The sequence below is a fragment of the Diaporthe batatas genome (assembly GCF_019321695.1).
Source record: "Diaporthe batatas strain CRI 302-4 chromosome Unknown Contig00003, whole genome shotgun sequence".
Lineage (NCBI taxonomy): Eukaryota > Fungi > Ascomycota > Sordariomycetes > Diaporthales > Diaporthaceae > Diaporthe > Diaporthe batatas.
Window position 1 is genome coordinate 7552307 of NW_025408550.1, and position 18500 is coordinate 7570806.

Here is an 18500-nt window from a genome sequence, read left to right on the forward strand (position 1 = left end):
CTGCTAGGTAGATGTTCATCCACCCCCCTTTATTAATCAATCAATCAATCAATCAATCAATCAATCAATCACGCCCAGGCCGCGAGCGCGAGGGACCCGAGGAGGCCAGCATGGTCAGCCCTCACCCAAACTGGACCGGTCAATGCCTTGTCGGGTTATAGACGGTGTTGTTTCAGGCGTGGGTGGCCTAACTTGAGGATATAGTTCGGCACCAATGTTTGACCCCATCGTCTTTTTGCTGGGCGGCCGGGCCTTGGACAGCAGGGCTGAGACGTGCGTCCAAGAGTCATGCCCCCACGGGACAGGTGCGGCAGCCAGGGGGTCGGGGGGCTGCCCAGGCGACGTGTCCAACCGTCGACGGGACCTCGATGCCCCTGTGTCGATCAACTCTCGAGTGCCGGCCTCGCAGGCCTCACAGGCCTCACAGGCAGAGAGGGCTGGCCCGTGGCTTGGCATCTCATCTTCAGGGCCGACCGCATTCGAGTCAACGTCGCCTCACCACCACCGCGACAGGGATGCCCAGCTCCAGGCAGGCCAGACCGCATCTTGGGCACGTGCTCGCCGTCGCCAGCCACGGGCTCGGCCACGGGCTCGACGAGCTCAGCAGAGATGCATGCATGACAGTGCGTGCCTTAGGCTGGACGCCCTCATGCGCATCCCGGGCCTGCCATGGGTCCCCTTCTCCCAGCGCCCCATTCAAATATCCCCGGCCTGGGCCTGCTGTCGTCCTGGACCTCTGCTCAGGCTGCTCAAGCTGCTCAAGCTGCTCAAGCCCGCCGTCTCTCCTCCGCGCCACCTGCCATACAGCCCGACGACCTCCCCGACGACCTCCCCCGCCGCCGTTCCCAGTCCCTACTGATCAATCGCCCAACGGCCCCCGGGCTCCATGCAGCCTTCGCCCAACCCAACCGGCCATGACGGCCACGGCCACGGCCCCACCTACGCCGACGCGCCCAGGCCGAGTGGGTCCTCCGCCGACTCGGCCACCCTCGCAGACGGCTCCCAGCCGCGACAAGGCCCTGTGGCCTCCCAAAGGCCCGCCGGCGGCCCAGCCTCGGCCCACCAGTATTACCGGCCCACCTCGTACCTGTTCGAGGGCCGCGACACGAGCCCTGGCCCCGTCGCCATCCCCGAGCTGCAGAAGCTCACCGTCGACGTGCCCCCTCGGGACCAGATCTCCATCATTCTCGGGCCCTTCTTCATCATCTTTGGCGACCTCGTCGTCCCCTGCATTGTCTACTACGTCTGGCTCGGCGCACAACCCGAGGGTGCGCCCAGGTACAACAAGGACATCCTGGGCTTCGCCATCCTTCCCTTCGGCCTCGGTGAGCTCTACATCCTGGTCGTGCGCGTGTGGCGCCTCATAAGGTACTACGACGACTGTGCCCCGCTGCTGTCCAAGCACAAATGGGAGCTCGATGCCACCTCGTGGATTTACACGGCTGCCCTCTTCGCCGCCCTGATCCCCTTCGTCGTCGGCTCGGAAAAGACCATCCCAGAACTGTACCTCTACGCGCCCGGAATCTACATGGCCTTCATCCTCTCCTGGGCCTTGTTCAGCCTCATACCGTTCAAAACACCAGTCCGCATCGACTCGGAGCCCAAGGGTCACCGCATGCGGCCTCTTGTGTACTACGCCGCCGAGGACTTCTTCGCCGTAGATGGCTGGCAGAAGAAGGAATTTCGAGCCCGCTACAGACAGCGCTACGAGTCATCCATCATGTTTCAGAAGATGATCTTTGAGCTGACCCTGTGGTGGTGTTCTGGCATCATCGTCTACATTGGCTGCCTGTCCGCCATCATCTGGAACACGCCGTTCGAGGTTGCCTTTGGGCTGTCGCTCGGGCTGCTGTTCTCCTTCATCATATCATGGTCTATAATGACCTACATCTACATCCAGGTAGCACTCGAGAGGGAGAGAAAATGGTGGATAAACAACAAGTCTTCAGGGGAAAAGCCTTAGAACCCTGTCACAAGGGTCTCGTGCACAACGCCACGGGGTGTATGGGTATCTGAAATTAGGTAAGAATGTCCCATCCGTTGATACGATGGGGCGACTGCTGGAGGCCAGGTTCTAGGGCGTATGTACAATGGACATGTTACAAATACTCAAAACGGCCCGACTTTTGCATGCAAGTACTTCAACAGGTGTTGACCAGACGCTTGACTCCATAGAGAGAGCACTCTTTCCGTTTCGTGCTGGAATAATGAACAACAAGAGGTATTGTGGTACGGCACATGGTAATGTGTAAAATAGGTTGTTGATTGAATAGTACATAGGATAACCGGTAGATTGGAGCGACAAGACATACTTAAGTGGTTTCGCTTCTAATATTCCGTATACGTCCGAGGACATACATGGCGCCTTCATACGGTGGTAAGCGCTCAAGACCCAGCGCTTGACAAGACGTACTTGAGTGTACTACCTAGGTAGCTACCCACAGCGCGCAAAGGATTCCAGCGTTGTCCTTATTTGGGAGCATGTGGTTGGGCACTTTAGCTATGAGGTATTCAATGTCGACTTTTTCTACCAAGAGTAGTAATGTGCTTAGTCAGCTTTTTATTTTTATTTTTACCAGCAGTGTTTCATCCTGTAACGACCTCTGATGATTGGCAAATATTGGCGATACCTTGGAGATTCCACGAGGGACGCCCGAACGCTGCCTACCATAGACTTCACTAGTTTACTTGCCTTTGACGCAAATATAACTACTGCGTTCTGACATCCAGAGGTTTCTAGTTGTCGGATGCGTCTGCTTGACCTTCAATGCAACTGGACCTATGTACGAGGACGTAAGCGTGAGTAACTATGTGACAATTCAGAAGTGTCGAGTGTGTGCAGCATAGAGGGTGACAGGCTTGGGTGTACAATCATACATCTTTCTGTCTGGTGTGGTGTTTGACGCCATCAAGAGACCATGGTCTACAGGGACCAATAATCATAGGCTGTAGGACGGGAAGAGGAGCAGGGGTATCTCTCCCCGTTTCTTGTCCTTCTAGGCTCAATTGGATGGTGATAAGGACTTGTAAATTACGCACATCAATATATTTTAAACCTATATAAGTGTATGATGAACTATAAAGATAAACTATCTTTAAATTTAAACCTAATGTATAAGGACGGTTAAATGGAACAGCTAGTCCGAGCCTAACCATCCTATCTTCTTAATGACTTTTTTCTTTCTTTCTTTCTTTCTTTCTTTTTTTTTTTTTTTTTTTAATGAGAAAGGCCTAGTCAAACTGACCGAGAAGACAGTCCACTTACGAATTATCATAGTAGATGCCCGAGGGTTGTTTAAAGAGTTACCGCTTAGGTCGAAATAAAAGGTAAACTATCGGTATAGGCTGCTGTTGTTTGCAAAGCTGGACTGTACCATACTGATATTTACATGCCAACACCATCCATGATCCGGTGGAAACCCAAGCCAGAGGCAACTCATCGCCGAAGCCCGAGCTGATCGGTAGAATACATGTTGGCAGATGCAGTGCAGTGTTGCAGTTTTAGTATTCATCCTCTGGTGGATCGTCCCCATCTTCAGGCATCCAGCCAGCAGGTCTCTCAGTACCCCTGACGGTCAAGCCATAAGCGAGCTTCTCAACCTTAAGCACTGAAGATCTCAGAGTGCTGAGCTTGACTTGATAGCTCTTGGTGTACTGCTGTGGGAGCATCTCGAAGAAGCTACCAAGGTCCTGCATGTCTACTGCGATGGTTCTTTCACGACCATCCGCTGGCGGGGTGGCACTGCCACCGGCCATCTTGCCGGCAAGGGCGGCACTTGTGGTGGCAAAGCGCATCATCTCGCCGGAGAGGTCAAAAATCCCCATGAGGTAGTCGTCCTCCGTGATGAGGACTGAAGGCCGCAAACACCCCGTGCCTGCCGCTGCCGGCGGGTCTCCCACATCGACATCCATCTTGTCGCTGGGGTGCTCCGAGAGTTCTGCGACCTTGGCCACGGCCTCGCCAAATCCCATAAGGCACTGGGTGCGGAGATAATGGGCAAAGGTAAGGGCCTCGATCAGCTCCTCCAGGCACATCAGGCTGCGCGAGTAGCGGTAGCGGTGGATGCCCTGGACGTCCGGGGCGAGGGTGGCGAGGAGCTTGGAGATGTCGCCCAGACGGGACTGGATGTCCTTCTCGACATGATCAGGTAGCTCCGGCTGTATCTTGCGGATCCTGGCAGGGGTGGTCAGTGAGGTGCACCGATAGATCACTGGCAGAGAGAGGAGGGGGGTGGGGGAGCAACCGTTGCAATGAGAATATTCTGCCGACGGCGTCAGTCGCGGGCCCACAAGAACAGCGGCAGCCCCGGCCACAGGGCGCGCACAATCAACGCAAGGGCCTCACATCTTCTTGCTCAGGGCGGTGATGTCCCTAGAAGCCTTGACTATCCTCTCCCTGCGGTCATGGTGGCCGTCGAGCTCGTCGCGGAAGCTCTCAAACATGGGAGTGTATTCGTTTCGCACCACGGGGGCCTTGGCGGCACTGCTCTTGGCATTGCCCCTGAAGTCCCTCTTCTGGCCTGACATGTTCGATCCTTTGAGCCCTGGGTTTCTGTTGTGCTCCAAACTCGTCGATGTCGGGCTCCTTGGTGGAGTTCTTGCGAACGCGACGGTTGTTGTCTAATCAGCGGGCATCTACATCTTGTTCCCACCCATGAGGGTTGTAGGCGTTGTCCCTTGACCCCCCGTAACCCCCCTTCCCCCCCACCCTTGCACACACCCAGAATCGAACAACAGAAGAAACCCTGGAGACGACCACGCAGCCTGGAGAAATTGTTAGTGCATCGAGTCCACATCCCCATCCCCTTCTTTCTACCTCAACCTAACCCGAAGGCCTGAAAGATGGCAACTCACAAGCCAGCACACCAAGGGCATGGACCGAAGAAAAGCCAAGGGCTCATGTCCGCCCTGGTCTCCAGCCCGGTGCCTCTGTACACCACGGCGGTCCTGTTCAGGGTGGTGCTCCTCATCTACGGCCTGTGGCAGGACGCCAACTCTCCTCTCAAATATACCGACATTGACTACCTCGTCTTCACCGATGCATCCCGTTTTGTCGCCCAGGGCCACCCCGCCGGGCCCTACGCCAGGGAGACTTACCGCTACACGCCTCTGTTGTCGTGGGCTCTCATCCCCACCGCCTGGACCGCCCAAGGATATCCCCACTGGCTCAATGTGATCTGCTTCAGCTTTGGCAAGCTCCTCTTTGCACTCGCCGATGTCCTCGCGGGAGCCCTGATCGTCAGCATCCTGACCATGAAGGGGCAAGGCATGCTGGCCATGGACGCCCCCTCCGCGCGCAGGTTTGCCGCAATCTGGCTGTTGAACCCCATGGTCGCAACCATCAGCACGCGCGGAAGCTCCGAGGGCCTGCTTGCCGTCCTGGTCATGGCCCTCCTCTGGGCAGTCCTGTCGAGGAGGGTGGCGCTTGCGGGTGTCCTCCTGGGCCTGGGCGTGCACTTCAAGATATACCCCTTCATCTACGCACCCGCCATCGTCTGGTGGATGGACGACAACCGCATGCACGCTCGGCCGCCCGCGCAGTCGTCAGCATTTGGCTTCCTCACCTTTCCGCGGCTCAAGCTCGCCCTCGTAAGCCTCGGGGTGTTCATGGCCCTAAACATGACCATGTATGCCTCATACGGGAAACCCTTCCTCGTACACACCTTTTTCTATCACGTCACACGCATCGACCATCGCCACAACTTCAGCCCTTATAATATCCCCCTTTACTTGGCCTCCGCCCTCCCCCAAGACGCCCCCCGGGGCCTACGCGTCGAGTCGGTAGCTTTCTTACCGCAGCTCCTGCTGTCTTGTGTTTTGATCCCTCTGGTCATGGCCAAGAAGGACCTGCCGGCCACCTTGCTGGCCCAGACCTGGGTTTTTGTGGCATTTAACAAAGTCTGTACAAGCCAGGTACGACAAAGCCCAACCTCCTTATTCCCACAGCTCGTTTCCTACACTCTTGTCGGCTCTATAGACCCCCAAGGCTGACTGACGGGTTCGGGGCTAACCCCTTTGGCAGTACTTTCTCTGGTATCTCATCTTTCTCCCACTCTATCTCCCACGCTCTTCCTTCATGCGCAATGCGAAGCTGGGCGTGGCGGCTCTGCTGCTGTGGGTCTCGACACAGGCAGCGTGGCTGCAGCAGGGCTACGAGTTGGAGTTTCTAGGGGAGAGCACCTTTGTGCCTGGCCTGTGGACAGCAGGTTTGGGTTTTTTTCTTGGCAATTGTTGGATTCTTGGTGTCATTGTGGGCGATGTAGCATGAGGCCCGGATGATGTGCCCTATCTGTCGTCACGGTATCATGCCCGCCGAGACATTTTGCCCCCCAGTTGGCATGTGCGGTCCAGCGAGGTAAGTCGGTGGTAGACAGGACCGTTGAGAGCAAGGCTTCGGGCGCAAGAGAGCAGGATTCGCCCGTGTCAAAGGAGCCTTGCGTATCTGGATCCGCCGTTCGTGCTTAGGCCCTCGTCAATCTCGACAGAAACAAGAGTACGTGAAATCCACACAGAGTGATTGTTATGTTCTCTGCCACATGCGTGCGGCACAGTTTCAGACTTCTCTCAGCCTCTATTCTTCCTTAAATATGTGGCTTGTCTTAGCGGCAGAAAAATAAATTCCAGTCGACCAATTGTATCGGCCTTCAAGTCTCCCGCGAAATCACCACCCATATTCTCGAATGCCTCGGGCCCCATATGCACACAGACCCATGCGTTCAATGCCGATAAAAGTTTTGCCAAGGATGTTAAATCGAGCCAGACGCCTTTTCTATGCCGTAATATCAAACCATGGGCAAAACGCAACTGGGGGATATCATTAGGTATTAAAATCGCAGACCGGGGAAAAGGGGGATGAGGAAAACAGGAACAAAAAAAAGCAGGAACGCCGTGCTGTGCTTCCAAACCCGTATGCCGCCGCGAGGAAAGCTCACTACACGAGAGAGTGCATACCCGAGGTGGCTGATTGGGCCGCGTATTTCCGATTGCTGAACAAGTGGAGGCCGTGCCCCTAGGGCACTGCAATTCCTCCCGAGAGATATGCATAATTGGAGAGTTTTAGGGAGAGTACGCGGCTTCTGGGGAATTCGGGGCTGATGACCATTCTGCCGTCTTTGTTAATGCCCACTTCACCGAAGGACTCAGCAAGATCCTCGAACTGGGCATCGGGACGAGTGCGGTTTAATTCGGCTACAATGGCATCGCTCCAGACACCAGAGCACCAGCCGTCCCGGAGGATGAAGTAGGGGTTCAACGGTGGGACCGGGGAGTCTGGGAGGTAAGTTAGCGTCAGATGGTGCTCACGTCTATCTCCCAGATCGCCTGTGTCGGATTGGCACGATCGGAAGCGGCACAAGAGTTTGGGGGCTCGTCTCCTACCCAAATCCACGTATCGGATGCGCAAGTACTCCACGGCCTTGAGCCTGCCGAGGGCTCTGATTCCTGCCAGCACGAGCTGTTCGAAAGCGTTGATAAAGTTCATGTCGGTGATGCCAGAACCCGACTCGTTCCAGTGAACAACATGGCGGCAGCAATTCCGGACTGTCAGGTCAATAGATTTCAGCCGGGTGGTCCGCGGGTCCACAAGCCGCGCGAGAAGGTCAAAGAATTGGCGACAGACACGGCCAGTGTAGGCGAAGTGCTCGAGGCTTGGCGCGGCTTCGGCCAGTTTCGTGCAAAAGTGTAGCGTATTGGAAACCTTGAGGAAGTACGCAGGAAAGGACAGCTCCCGCCGGTATTCGACGCCTTCCAAATTCAGGCTCAGGCTGGTTAGGCTGCGAGGGAGCTTCGGCAGGATAGCAGCCATACAGAGGTAGCTCTTGGACTTGGCCTTGCTGTAGTTTCCATGCCACTCCTGAAGATTCGGCAGTGCGTAGACTATGGCGTCGAAGTCATCATCGCTCCTTATCAGGTTCCACTGGCCCTTGCAAACGAGCGTTCTGACGGGTGCAATTTTGGGCAGGGGCTTCTCATGCCCCTCTTCAAGGATATGGTGACGCACCCTGGGGGCCTTCTTCCGCTCCCCTCCTTCGAGCGTGAGGACGCAGACTTCAGGAAGCGTGGTGCTGACGAAGTAGAAGGCTTCCTCAAGCGAGCAATTGTCAGTTGGTATCACATATGACGCGTTCGTCAGGCCGTCGATGGTGACGGGCGGAAGGATCGAGCTGGAGAGGGCAGGGGCGTTCTTTCTTGGTTGGAAGACGGCGAACCACAGCTCCACGTGCTTGACGTATTGACGAAGGTGCGAGTGTTGGGCAAAGAAGGCCACCGCATCGTTCAAGGATTGCACCGTGGCCTTGATCTTGACATGGCGGTATAGCCGTTCCTGGATGAGAGCCCTCCATATGCTGCTGACCAGGGCTAGTGCCGAGAGTTCCTTCCGCCTCGAGTGCCTCAAGGCTGTGCCCCAACTCCGGGTGACACTGGGTATGCCCAAGGAGCTCTTAGACGAGGCAGAAACCCTGTACCCGAACAGGTGGTCGAGTATACACTCGTGTATCTCGGCAGGGAGATCGTCCAGATTCGTATGCGTCAGTGGAGGATAGAGTGGCTCGGTGGTGCCGAGGACTGGGGATTCGACGAGGTGCTGATGATGATGGTGGTGGTGGTTATGATCGTGGCCGTGGCCTGGCCCATAGCCAGAGGCTGGCTGGGACGGACAGCTGAGGCATCGAATATTCGTCTGGCCAAGCTCGGGTTCTGGAAAGGGCGTGCTGCTCGGGCGGGCGGGCGGAGAAAAGTCCTGTATCCTAGACCCTTGCGGGATAGGAGGGCTGGAGGCGCCCGGGGAGACGGGGTTGGAAGCGATGGCCATGATGGAGGCAAGCTCAACCGTGGCCTTGCCGACGTCTTGGCGCGCGGCGGCTGAGCGGTCAGAGGAGCGGTCGATGCTGGTCCGCCTGGTGTCGATTGACAAGGGGCCGACATGGCTGTCGGGATTGAACATGGTTGCAGTCTGGACTGACATGATTGTGGGAAGGACAGAGCCGGTCGAGTCAGTCAGTCAGGACGGGTGAGTGGCACCTGTCGGGCTTGCTCTTGCTCGCATGTGTGTGTGTGTGTGCGGGTGTGTGCGCGCGGATGTTCGTGGAACTGGCGGATTATCGGTCGGCGACGGGCGGGTCGAGGCAGGACGGAGTGGGTTGTTGTGGTAAAGAGAGAAGGCCGGGGGGGGTGGTTGTGGAGGGTGAAGACCGTGAAGGTTTCAGCCTGGTCTAGTCTGGCCGCTGTGGGTGTCGACAGTGAAGGCGATCCTGTAGGGATGTTTCTATCGACGTGGATAGTGGCAGAGGAGTCTTCGCCCTTCTGATGGACCAGCACCGAGATAGGGCAGGCAGGCAGGCAGGTAGGCAGGCAGGCAGGCTCCACAGACCAGAGATGGGATTGGACAGGCTGAAGCGAAGAAGAGAGAAGGTGTTGAGGGTAGGGGTCGCGTGAGGGCGAGACTTGGCCTTCAGCGATTGGTGGATGGCAGGGAGACGTCGGGTAACGGGATATTGCGACGACAATGCTGGAGAGAAGCAAGCCGGGGACGAAGGTAGAAGGCGGCGTGGGCCGACAGAGAAGAGAGCAGGAAATGCGGCAAGGAGGGAGGAGGGCATGTAGGGCCTGGAGCGAGTGGCTGTCGGTACTGTGTATCCGCAGGCAGAGCAGCCTCAGGGATAGGGCAATGCTGAGAGCAACGGGCAAGGGGGACGGACAAGTCAGACGGCTTCGTCCGCAACGGGCCTCAGGGTAGGTGGTCGTTGGGGCTAGTAACCCTTACCCTCGGGATTTTCACAACATGTGCAAGATGTGGTAATGCGTCCCTGGGCCGTGGCTGGGCCGACATGGAGCGGTTTGTCTTTTTCATTCTGGTCACGACACGACGGACAGGTATCATGGTGGACAAGCACATGCACAGGCACAGGCACAGGCAAAGGCACGCAAAGATGAGCACGAGAATGGACTGCGGAAATGAAGACGGTCGGGGTGGGCAGGCAGCCAGGGCGAGGGCGAAGGTCAAGATAATAATCTGATTGCCCATATCTACTTGGCCGTCCGTCACGGGCGGATACAGCCCGCACATGTGCAATAATAAATAACGAGGAGGAGGAGAGAAAGCAAGGAGGCATTGCGGCGGCACTGCAGACGTGACCAAGGCGCTGGGCGGGTTTCAGCCTCCCTCGCCCCCCCCCCCCGGCCCCCAGACAGCAATGCTGTGGGGTCCGCCGTCCACGGGCAGACGGGCAGCTGTTTGGCTGTCCTCGTGCGGTTTTCTGGTTTGTATGTTTCGTGTTTAGGCGGCCTAGGCGCCTGTGCATGTTCCAGCCGTTGCTGGGCTGGCAGCCTGTGCCTGGCAGAGAAGCTACATGTACAGTAGGTATACCGTCCTAAAACAATGGGATGGCCACTACCACGGGCCTGCGGGAACGCCAAGCCACGTCTGCGTCTTGGCGGCGATCCCCTTTATGTAAGCCCACGCGTCAAACCGCCGCCCCGCCAGCCGCGTCTCGTGCGCTGCCGGGCTGCACTACCGTGGGCTGGCCAATGGCTGTGCTCCCGTGCCTTGCACTAGACTAGCGAGAAGCTAAAGTGGCCCTTGCCCTTGAATCAATCCGCGGCTGCGGCTCCCCGATGCGGCTCTCTGGTCGTGGTGGTGCCCCGTGGTGCCGGGCACCGTTGGTTCACTCACCCTCACCACTTTGCATCTTTTTTATCAGGTACTGCCCAGGTGTCCCAGGTGCGCAGACTAGATACCAGCTTGCACCGCCTCGCATGGGACTCTTTACGACCACACATTATCATTGTTGGGCCCCTCAGATGCCTGATTCAACTTGTTCACCTTGTTCATCTCCACGCCGGCGCCTAGCAGGCAACCGCCGTGGCCCTCTCAGTCTACAGGTCGCCGAGATCTGCAGGGCCCGTGTTTGTGCGAGGACAGGATTGGCCAGCCGTGCCTGCATCTTGCCCGGCACCAAGGCGCGGCGATCATCAGGCTGGCCTGCCTGCCAGCCCTGCTTGTTTTGTGTTGTGTTGTGTTTGTTCTTCTTGCTTCCCTTTTTGGGCATGACAGAAGTAATAGGGGGGGGAGCACGCCAGTGCAATGCTTTTCAAGGATACGAGCAACGTGTGTGTACCATACCATGGCGCCGTCGTCTGGCGCTGGCGGGGTCTTTGCCCCCCTTTCTCCCCATCCTAGCCTGCCACACGTTTGACTTGGCGGCTGCGTGCTATGTAGCCACCTGGCAGGTAGCCCGCGTGCCCAGATGCGTGCTGCCCGCAAGGCTCGCCACGCCTCGCCGTCGGGTGTCGTCAGGTCGTCAGGTCGCCAGGTCGTGAGGTCGCCAGGTCGTCAGCTCGTCAGGTCGTGAGGTCGCACTCGGTATCCTTGCTGCCTCCTCGCCTCGTGTTTCCTTCCCCTGGGGCTGGCGCCGGCGCCATGTGCTCTCCCACTCCACCTCACCTCAGCCTCTCCCTCCAAAGGGGGGCCCCGCCGGGCCAATGCCGCCAAGTCTGCTGCGACACGCGAATCTTGATGCTTGTATGTGCTGCCTCTGCTGAGTCCCTATCGCAGACAGACCCATGCGCTTGGCGAACCATGGCCCTTGCCTCTCGCCGGCGGAGACGCGTCTCCTGCGTACCAAGTCTCTCCCGTCTTGTCCCTGATTCTGATTCTGCTGATGTTATTTGCATCGTTGCTGGCTGCTGGCTGCTTGGTGCTGGGATCCATGACTGCCGGCCCACAATGCCACCACGCAGTATATCACCTCGCGCGCCCGCCCATTGTTCCCCCCTCCTCTCAATAGCATCCATCCCATTCTTCCCTTCTGGTGCTTTTTAATTCCTAGACCTATTTGATACCCCAGCCGCTGGCCGTGGTGCCCAGGTTCTATCTACTTCATCCAACCTTGCCGGCCCATTCTGGTTTTTTCTTCTTTTTTTTTTTTTGGTGGTGGTTGTTTCTCTCTCTCTCTCTCTCTCTCTCCTTCTCGTCGCCCTTGAGGGACTTCTTCCTTGTGTGTGTGTGTGCAAGTGCTGGTCTGGCATCCGCTTCTTGGTGAAACCGTTCTCTTTCGTTTACATTGTCCTCACCCGACGTCAACATGGCTCCCATATCTGCCTCCCTCCTCGCCACCTGCTCATGCCTGGCTGCCCTTGCCCTCGGCGCCCCCGCCCCCGCCCCCAGCCCGGCCCCGGCCCCGGCCCCGGCCCGGGAGCTGCAGGGACTCGGTGTGCCAATCATGAACGCCGATGCCAAGAACATCATCCCGAACAAGTACGTCGTCGTCTACAACGACACCTTTGACGATGACGCCATTGCCACGCACGAGGCCTACTGGGTCGATACCATCGCCAAGCGCAACATCGGCAAGCGCTCCCCCATAGACAACCGCATGCTCAGCATGACGGTCCACACCTTCGCCATCGGCAGCATGCGCGCCATGTGCCTTGAGGCCGACGACGCCTCGGCCATAGAGATCAACAGCGCCGACGAGGTCTCGTACATCGAGGCCGATGCCTACGTGTACCTCAATGCCCTCGTCACCCAGCAAAACGCCACCACCGGCCTGGCCCGCATGTCGTCTGCACAGGCCGGCGGGTCCACCTACACCTTTGACGACACGGCCGGCCAGGGCATCACCGCCTTCATCGTCGACACGGGCATCATGGAGGAGCACGAGGAGTTCGAGGGCCGCGCAACCTTTGCTTTCAACAGCGCTGACAACATCAACACCGATGCCAACGGCCACGGCTCCCACGTCGCCGGCACCATCGGCGGCAAGACTTTTGGCGTGGCCAAGAAGGCCACCCTGGTCGGGGTCAAGGTCCTGGACGCCCAGGGCGCAGGCACCAACTCGGGCGTCATCGCCGGCATGAACTTTGGTGAGCACACGTTATCACCCCCGGCGGTGCTGCGGCTGGCTGACGCTGTCGAATCAAACAGTCGCCCAGACGGCCAGGGCAAACGGGCTCTCGGGCAAGTCGGTCATGAACATGTCCCTGGGTGGTGGGCGTTCCAACGCCGTCAACCAGGCCATCAACGCCCTCCGTGCGGCAGGCGTCGTCCCGGTGGTCGCCGCTGGCAACGAGAACGTTGACGCTCAGAACGACAGCCCCGCCTCGGCACGTGGTGCCATCACCGTCGGCGCCATCGACCAGACCACCGACCGCCGCGCCCCATTCAGCAACTTTGGGCAGTTTGTCGACGTCTTTGCCCCTGGCGTCGACGTCGAGAGCGTGGGCATCCGGTCCACCACATCCACAGAGACCCTGAGCGGCACGAGCATGGCGAGCCCGCACGTCGCCGGCCTGGCGGCTTACCTGATGGCCAAGGAAAACATCACAGACATCGATGCCGTCGCTGCCCGCATCACAGACCTCGCCGGTGCGACGCAGGCCCGCGTCCTCGGGAACGTCAGGGGCACGACACCGCTGATCGCCAACAACGGTGCCATCTGACCCTTGGAATCTACACTCTCGGCGTTGGGAACCGGCCTCTGTTTTTCCTCTTCTTCTCCTATTTCCTCTTTTCCGTCCCCGGCCCGTCATGGACGTACACCTACTACCTGCATTGCACGGACGCATCTGGCTTTGGACACCGGGGCATATTTCAATTCCATAGTCTCTGTATTGTTTTGCTCTGGTCCTCCAGGCCTTATTCCTTGACACAACTTAGTCTCGGTCCCGGGGGCATGGCCCTTGATAATTGAGGGGGGGGCTGGGGGAGTGGTTAATGGCTTTAAGAGCCAGCCATAGATGAATACAACTCTCGACATAGCATAGACAAATGAAATTTAAGATCTTTGATCACCATAGACTTTGTGTCCTGGTGGGCATACCGCTTGTGGATCCCTTTTATGCCCCAGTCATACGGCTTGGCTGTTTCAACCAATTTTAGCAAACAGCCTTGCTTCCTCAAACTTCTCGGCACCAGCCGTGCCCGTCATATTAGATCGAGCAGGAGCAATAGCTAAGCTTCCTTGTGCTTTGATCCTGCGCACACGGTGCTTGAACGGCAATGCAGAAACGCCCCCGGGACCTGGGCAAACGTGACAATGGTTGCTGGTTCCGGCCAACAAGGAGCTTGTTTGTGAGCGCCCAGAGTTGAACTATAGAGGTGTCTATATAGGCCCAGCCCTATTATCTTAACTTTCTTATTTTATTACTTAACTAAATTAATTTTAATAATAAATAAATTATAATAAAAATCTATTAAATAAAATTAATTTTAATTAATTTTAATTTTATTATTTATTATTAAAAAAATTATAATTATATATATTTTATTTATAATTTAATTATTATAAATATAAATATTTTATTATTATTATTATTATTTATATACTTTTTTATTATTTATATTTTTTATTATTTATATATTTTTATTATTTATATATTTTTATTATTTATATATTTTTATTATTTATATATTTTTCTTATTTATATTTTTATTTATATTTTTAATATTTATATATATTTTTATTATTAATATAAATTATTTATATTTTTAATTTTATTATTAAATTAAAATAAATAATTAAAGTTTTAAAATAAAATATAATATATTTTAAAATTAATTTAATTAAATTTATTATATAAAACTTTTATAATAACTTTATAATTTATTATATTTATAATATTATTTATTATTAAAAATATTTTTATATTAATATATTAAATTATATTTAATTAATTTAAATTAATATTATTAATTTTAATATAAATTAATTTATTAAAAATTAAAATTATTATAAATTATAAATTAATTTAATATTAATAAATATTATATATAAATATTAAATTTATTATATAATTTAAATAAATATAAATTAATTAAAATAAATAAAAATAAAGTTATTATTTTTTAATTAAAGTTTTAAATTTATTTAAATAAATATTTATTTATTAATTTTATAAATAAAATTATTAAAAATAATTATTTAATTTATTATATTATTAAATTAAAAATAATTAAATAAAGTAATTATATTTTATTATTATTTTAAGTTTATAATTTTAATAATTTTATAAAATAATTATTAATAATTAAATTTATAATTATATAAAATAATTTTTATTTTAAAAATATTATTATTATTTAAAATAATTAATATATTTTAAAAATTAAAATTATAAATTTAATTTAAAATAATTTATAATTTATAAAAATTTTAAATTTAAATTTAAAAGTTTTAATTTTAATTTAATTTATTTTAAAAAATTAAATAAATTTAAAAATATTTAAATAAAATTAAAATTAAATTAAATTATAATATAATAAAATAAATAAATAAAAATTAATTAGAATTTTATAATTATAATTTTTAATTTTATATTTAAAAGTTTATTATTAATATAAAATTTATAAATTATATATATAATAAATTATTTATTTAAAAATTAAGATTTTAAATTTATAATTTAAATTTTATATAATTTATAATATTAATAATATATATATTATAATATTTATTTTTAAAATATTTATAAAAATTTTAAATATTTTAAAAATATATAAATAAATTATAAATAATTAAAAATTAAATAAAATAATAAATAAAATATTTATTTTTAATTATATATTAAATAAAACTTTTATATTTTAAATTTTATTTTAATAAAAATTTAAAATTATATAATTTAAATTAATATAAAGTTTATTAATTATATTTATAATAAATTATTTAATTAAAAATTAAAATTTTAAATTTATAATTTAAATTTTATATAATTTATAATATTAATATTTATAATTTATAATAATTATAATAAAAGTTTTTAAAATTATTTTTTATATTTTATAATTATTTTTTAAAATATTAAAATTAAAATAATTATAATATTTTAATTTATTTTTATTTAATTATTTTATTATATTATAATTAAATTTAATTTTATATTTAATTTTATTTTTAAATATAAAATTAAAAATTATAATTATAATTTTATAATTAATTTTTATTTAATTATATTATATTATTATAATTTTATTTAATTTTTAATTTTTATTTAAATTTTTAATATTTTTAAAAAATTAAATTTAAAAAACCTTTTAAATTTAAATTTAAAATTTTATAAATTATAATTTATTTTAAATTAAATTTATAATTTTTAATTTTTTAAAAATATATTAATTATTTTAAATATTAATAACCTTTTTAAAATAAAATTTATTTTATATAATTATAAATTTAATTATTAATAATTATTTTTTAATTTATAATAAAGTTATTAAAATTATAAATTTATATAATAAAGTATAATTATTTTATTTAATTATTTTTTAATTTAATAAATTAATTAAATAATTTTATTTATTTTTAAGTTTATTAAATAAATATTTATTTATAAAATAAAGTTAAAATTTATATATATTTTTAATTAAAAATAATAATTTTATTTTTATTTATTTTAATTAATTTATATTTAAAAGTTTAAATTATATAATAATTTTATATATAATATTTAATAATATTAAAATTAAATAATTTATAATTTATAATAATTTTAATTTTTAATAAATTAATAATATTAATTTAAATTAATTAAATATAATTTAATATATTAATATAAAAATATTTTTAATAATAAATAATATTATAAATAATTATAAAATTATTAAAAAAATTTTATATAATAAATTAATTAAATTAATTTTTTAAAAATATATTATATTTTATTTTTAAAATTTTAATTATTTATTTTTAATTTAATAATAAAATTAAAAATATAAATAATTTATATTTAATTTTATATTTAATTTAAAATTTTTAAACTTTAATAAATATTTTTATTTTTATAAATATAAATTTTAAATAAAAGTTTTTAAATTTAAAATTAAAATATTTATAAATTTTAATATATTTTAAAAATATATTAATTATTTAAAATATTAATAATCTTTTATAATTAATATTTAATTTTATATAATTATAAATTTAATTATTAATAATTATTTTTTATTTATTTTATTATAAAATTTAAAAATTATAATTATAATTTTTAATTAAATTTAATTTAATTAATTAATTATATAAATTATTTATTTATTTTTAACTTAATTATTAAATTAAAATAAATAATTAAATTTATTATATAAAACTTTTATAATAATTTTATAATTTATATTTATAATATTATTTATTATTAAAAATTATTTTATATTAATATATTTAATTATATTTAAGTAATTTATTATAAATTATAAATTATTATAAATTATAAATTATTATAAATTATAAATTATTATAAATTATAAATTATTATAAATTATAAATTATTTAATTTAATATTAATAAATATTATATATAAAAATTAAATTTATTATATAATTTAAATAAATATAAATTAAATTAAATAAATAAAAAATATTTTTTTAAAATTTTAATTTTATTATAATATAAATAAAATTATTAAAAATAAAATTAATATTTATTTATTTAATAATTTTATAAATTTATTTAATATATATTTTAAAAAACTTTTATATTTATAAATATTTTTAAATTAATATTATAAAACTTTATAATATAATTTTTTAATTTTAATATTTTAATATAAACTTTTATATTTTTATATTATTTTTAATATTTTTAATATATTTTAATATATTTTTAATTTATATATATTTAAATATTAATTAAATATTAAAATTAAAATTTAAATAAAAATTAAAAATTAAAATAAAATTAAAAAGTTAAAAATAAAATAATTTTATTTTTATTTTTTTTTTTATTTTTAATAGTTAATTAATATTTAAATATTTAATTAATATTTAAATATATATAAATTAAAAGATTTAAAAATATATTAAAAACATATTAAAAATATATTTTAAAAATATATTAAAAATATAATAAAATTTATATTAAAAATATTAAAAGTTTAAAACTTTTAATTAAATATATATAAATTTTATATATTAAAAATTAATATTAAATAAATTTATAAAAATATTAAATAAATAAATATTAATTTTTTAAAATAATTATTTAATTTATTATATTTTAATTTATTAAATTAAATTATAATAAAATAAAATAAATATATTTTATTATTATTTTAAATTTATAATTTTAATAATTTTATTATAAATAAAAATAATTATTAATAATTAAATTTATAATTATATAAAATAAAATTTTATTTTTAAAAATATTATTAATATTTAAAATAATTAATATATTTTTAAAATAATTAAAATTATTAATTTAATTTAAAATATATTAAAATTTATAAAAATTTTAAATTTAAATTTAAAAATATAAAATTGTAATTTTTAAAATTTAAAAATTTAAAAATTTAAAAATAAATAAATTAATTTAAATTAAATTATAATATAATAAAATAATTAATTAAAATTAATATTTTAAAAATATATATATATATATAAATTAAATTTAATTAATTTAATTAAATATTTTATTATTTAATTAAATAAACTTTAATTAATATAATTATATATTATTTTAATTATTAAAATTTATATAATTTTATATTATTAATTAAATAATATTATT

At 44.3% G+C, this 18500-nt stretch overlaps 5 protein-coding genes across 5 annotated transcripts; 3 read left to right on the forward strand and 2 right to left on the reverse strand.

Annotated features, from left to right (window-relative positions):
* Window positions 1–34: 34 nt before the first annotated feature.
* On the forward strand, window positions 35–2582 carry KVR01_003201 (uncharacterized protein). Its single transcript, XM_044782333.1, has 2 exons — window positions 35–2022; window positions 2079–2582. The coding sequence occupies exon 1, from the start codon at window positions 887–889 to the stop codon at window positions 1961–1963; it is 1077 nt and encodes a 358-aa protein (XP_044648216.1). The 5' UTR covers window positions 35–886; the 3' UTR covers window positions 1964–2022; window positions 2079–2582.
* A 642-nt stretch (window positions 2583–3224) lies between these two features.
* KVR01_003160 (uncharacterized protein) lies at window positions 3225–4667 on the reverse strand. Its single transcript, XM_044783360.1, has 3 exons — window positions 4346–4667; window positions 4245–4262; window positions 3225–4174 (listed from the first exon to the last, which is right to left on the reverse strand). Exons 1-3 carry the CDS (start codon window positions 4525–4527, stop codon window positions 3502–3504), a joined length of 873 nt encoding a protein of 290 aa, XP_044648175.1. The 5' UTR covers window positions 4528–4667; the 3' UTR covers window positions 3225–3501.
* A 175-nt stretch (window positions 4668–4842) lies between these two features.
* On the forward strand, window positions 4843–6268 carry KVR01_002602 (glycosylphosphatidylinositol-alpha 1,4 mannosyltransferase I; the record flags this gene model as incomplete). The annotated part of the gene is made up of 2 exons (XM_044783469.1): window positions 4843–5913; window positions 6023–6268. The coding sequence occupies 2 exons, from the start codon at window positions 4843–4845 to the stop codon at window positions 6266–6268; spliced, it is 1317 nt and encodes a 438-aa protein (XP_044647617.1).
* A 741-nt stretch (window positions 6269–7009) lies between these two features.
* On the reverse strand, window positions 7010–9046 carry KVR01_002699 (uncharacterized protein; the record flags this gene model as incomplete). Its single annotated transcript, XM_044785409.1, has 3 exons — window positions 7010–7269; window positions 7378–8958; window positions 9022–9046. The coding sequence occupies 3 exons, from the start codon at window positions 9044–9046 to the stop codon at window positions 7010–7012; spliced, it is 1866 nt and encodes a 621-aa protein (XP_044647714.1).
* Window positions 9047–11496: 2450 nt separating this feature from the next.
* KVR01_004004 (uncharacterized protein) lies at window positions 11497–13798 on the forward strand. Its single transcript, XM_044786400.1, has 2 exons — window positions 11497–12864; window positions 12926–13798. The coding sequence occupies exons 1-2, from the start codon at window positions 12084–12086 to the stop codon at window positions 13438–13440; spliced, it is 1296 nt and encodes a 431-aa protein (XP_044649019.1). The 5' UTR covers window positions 11497–12083; the 3' UTR covers window positions 13441–13798.
* The last annotated feature ends 4702 nt before the right edge of the window (window positions 13799–18500 follow it).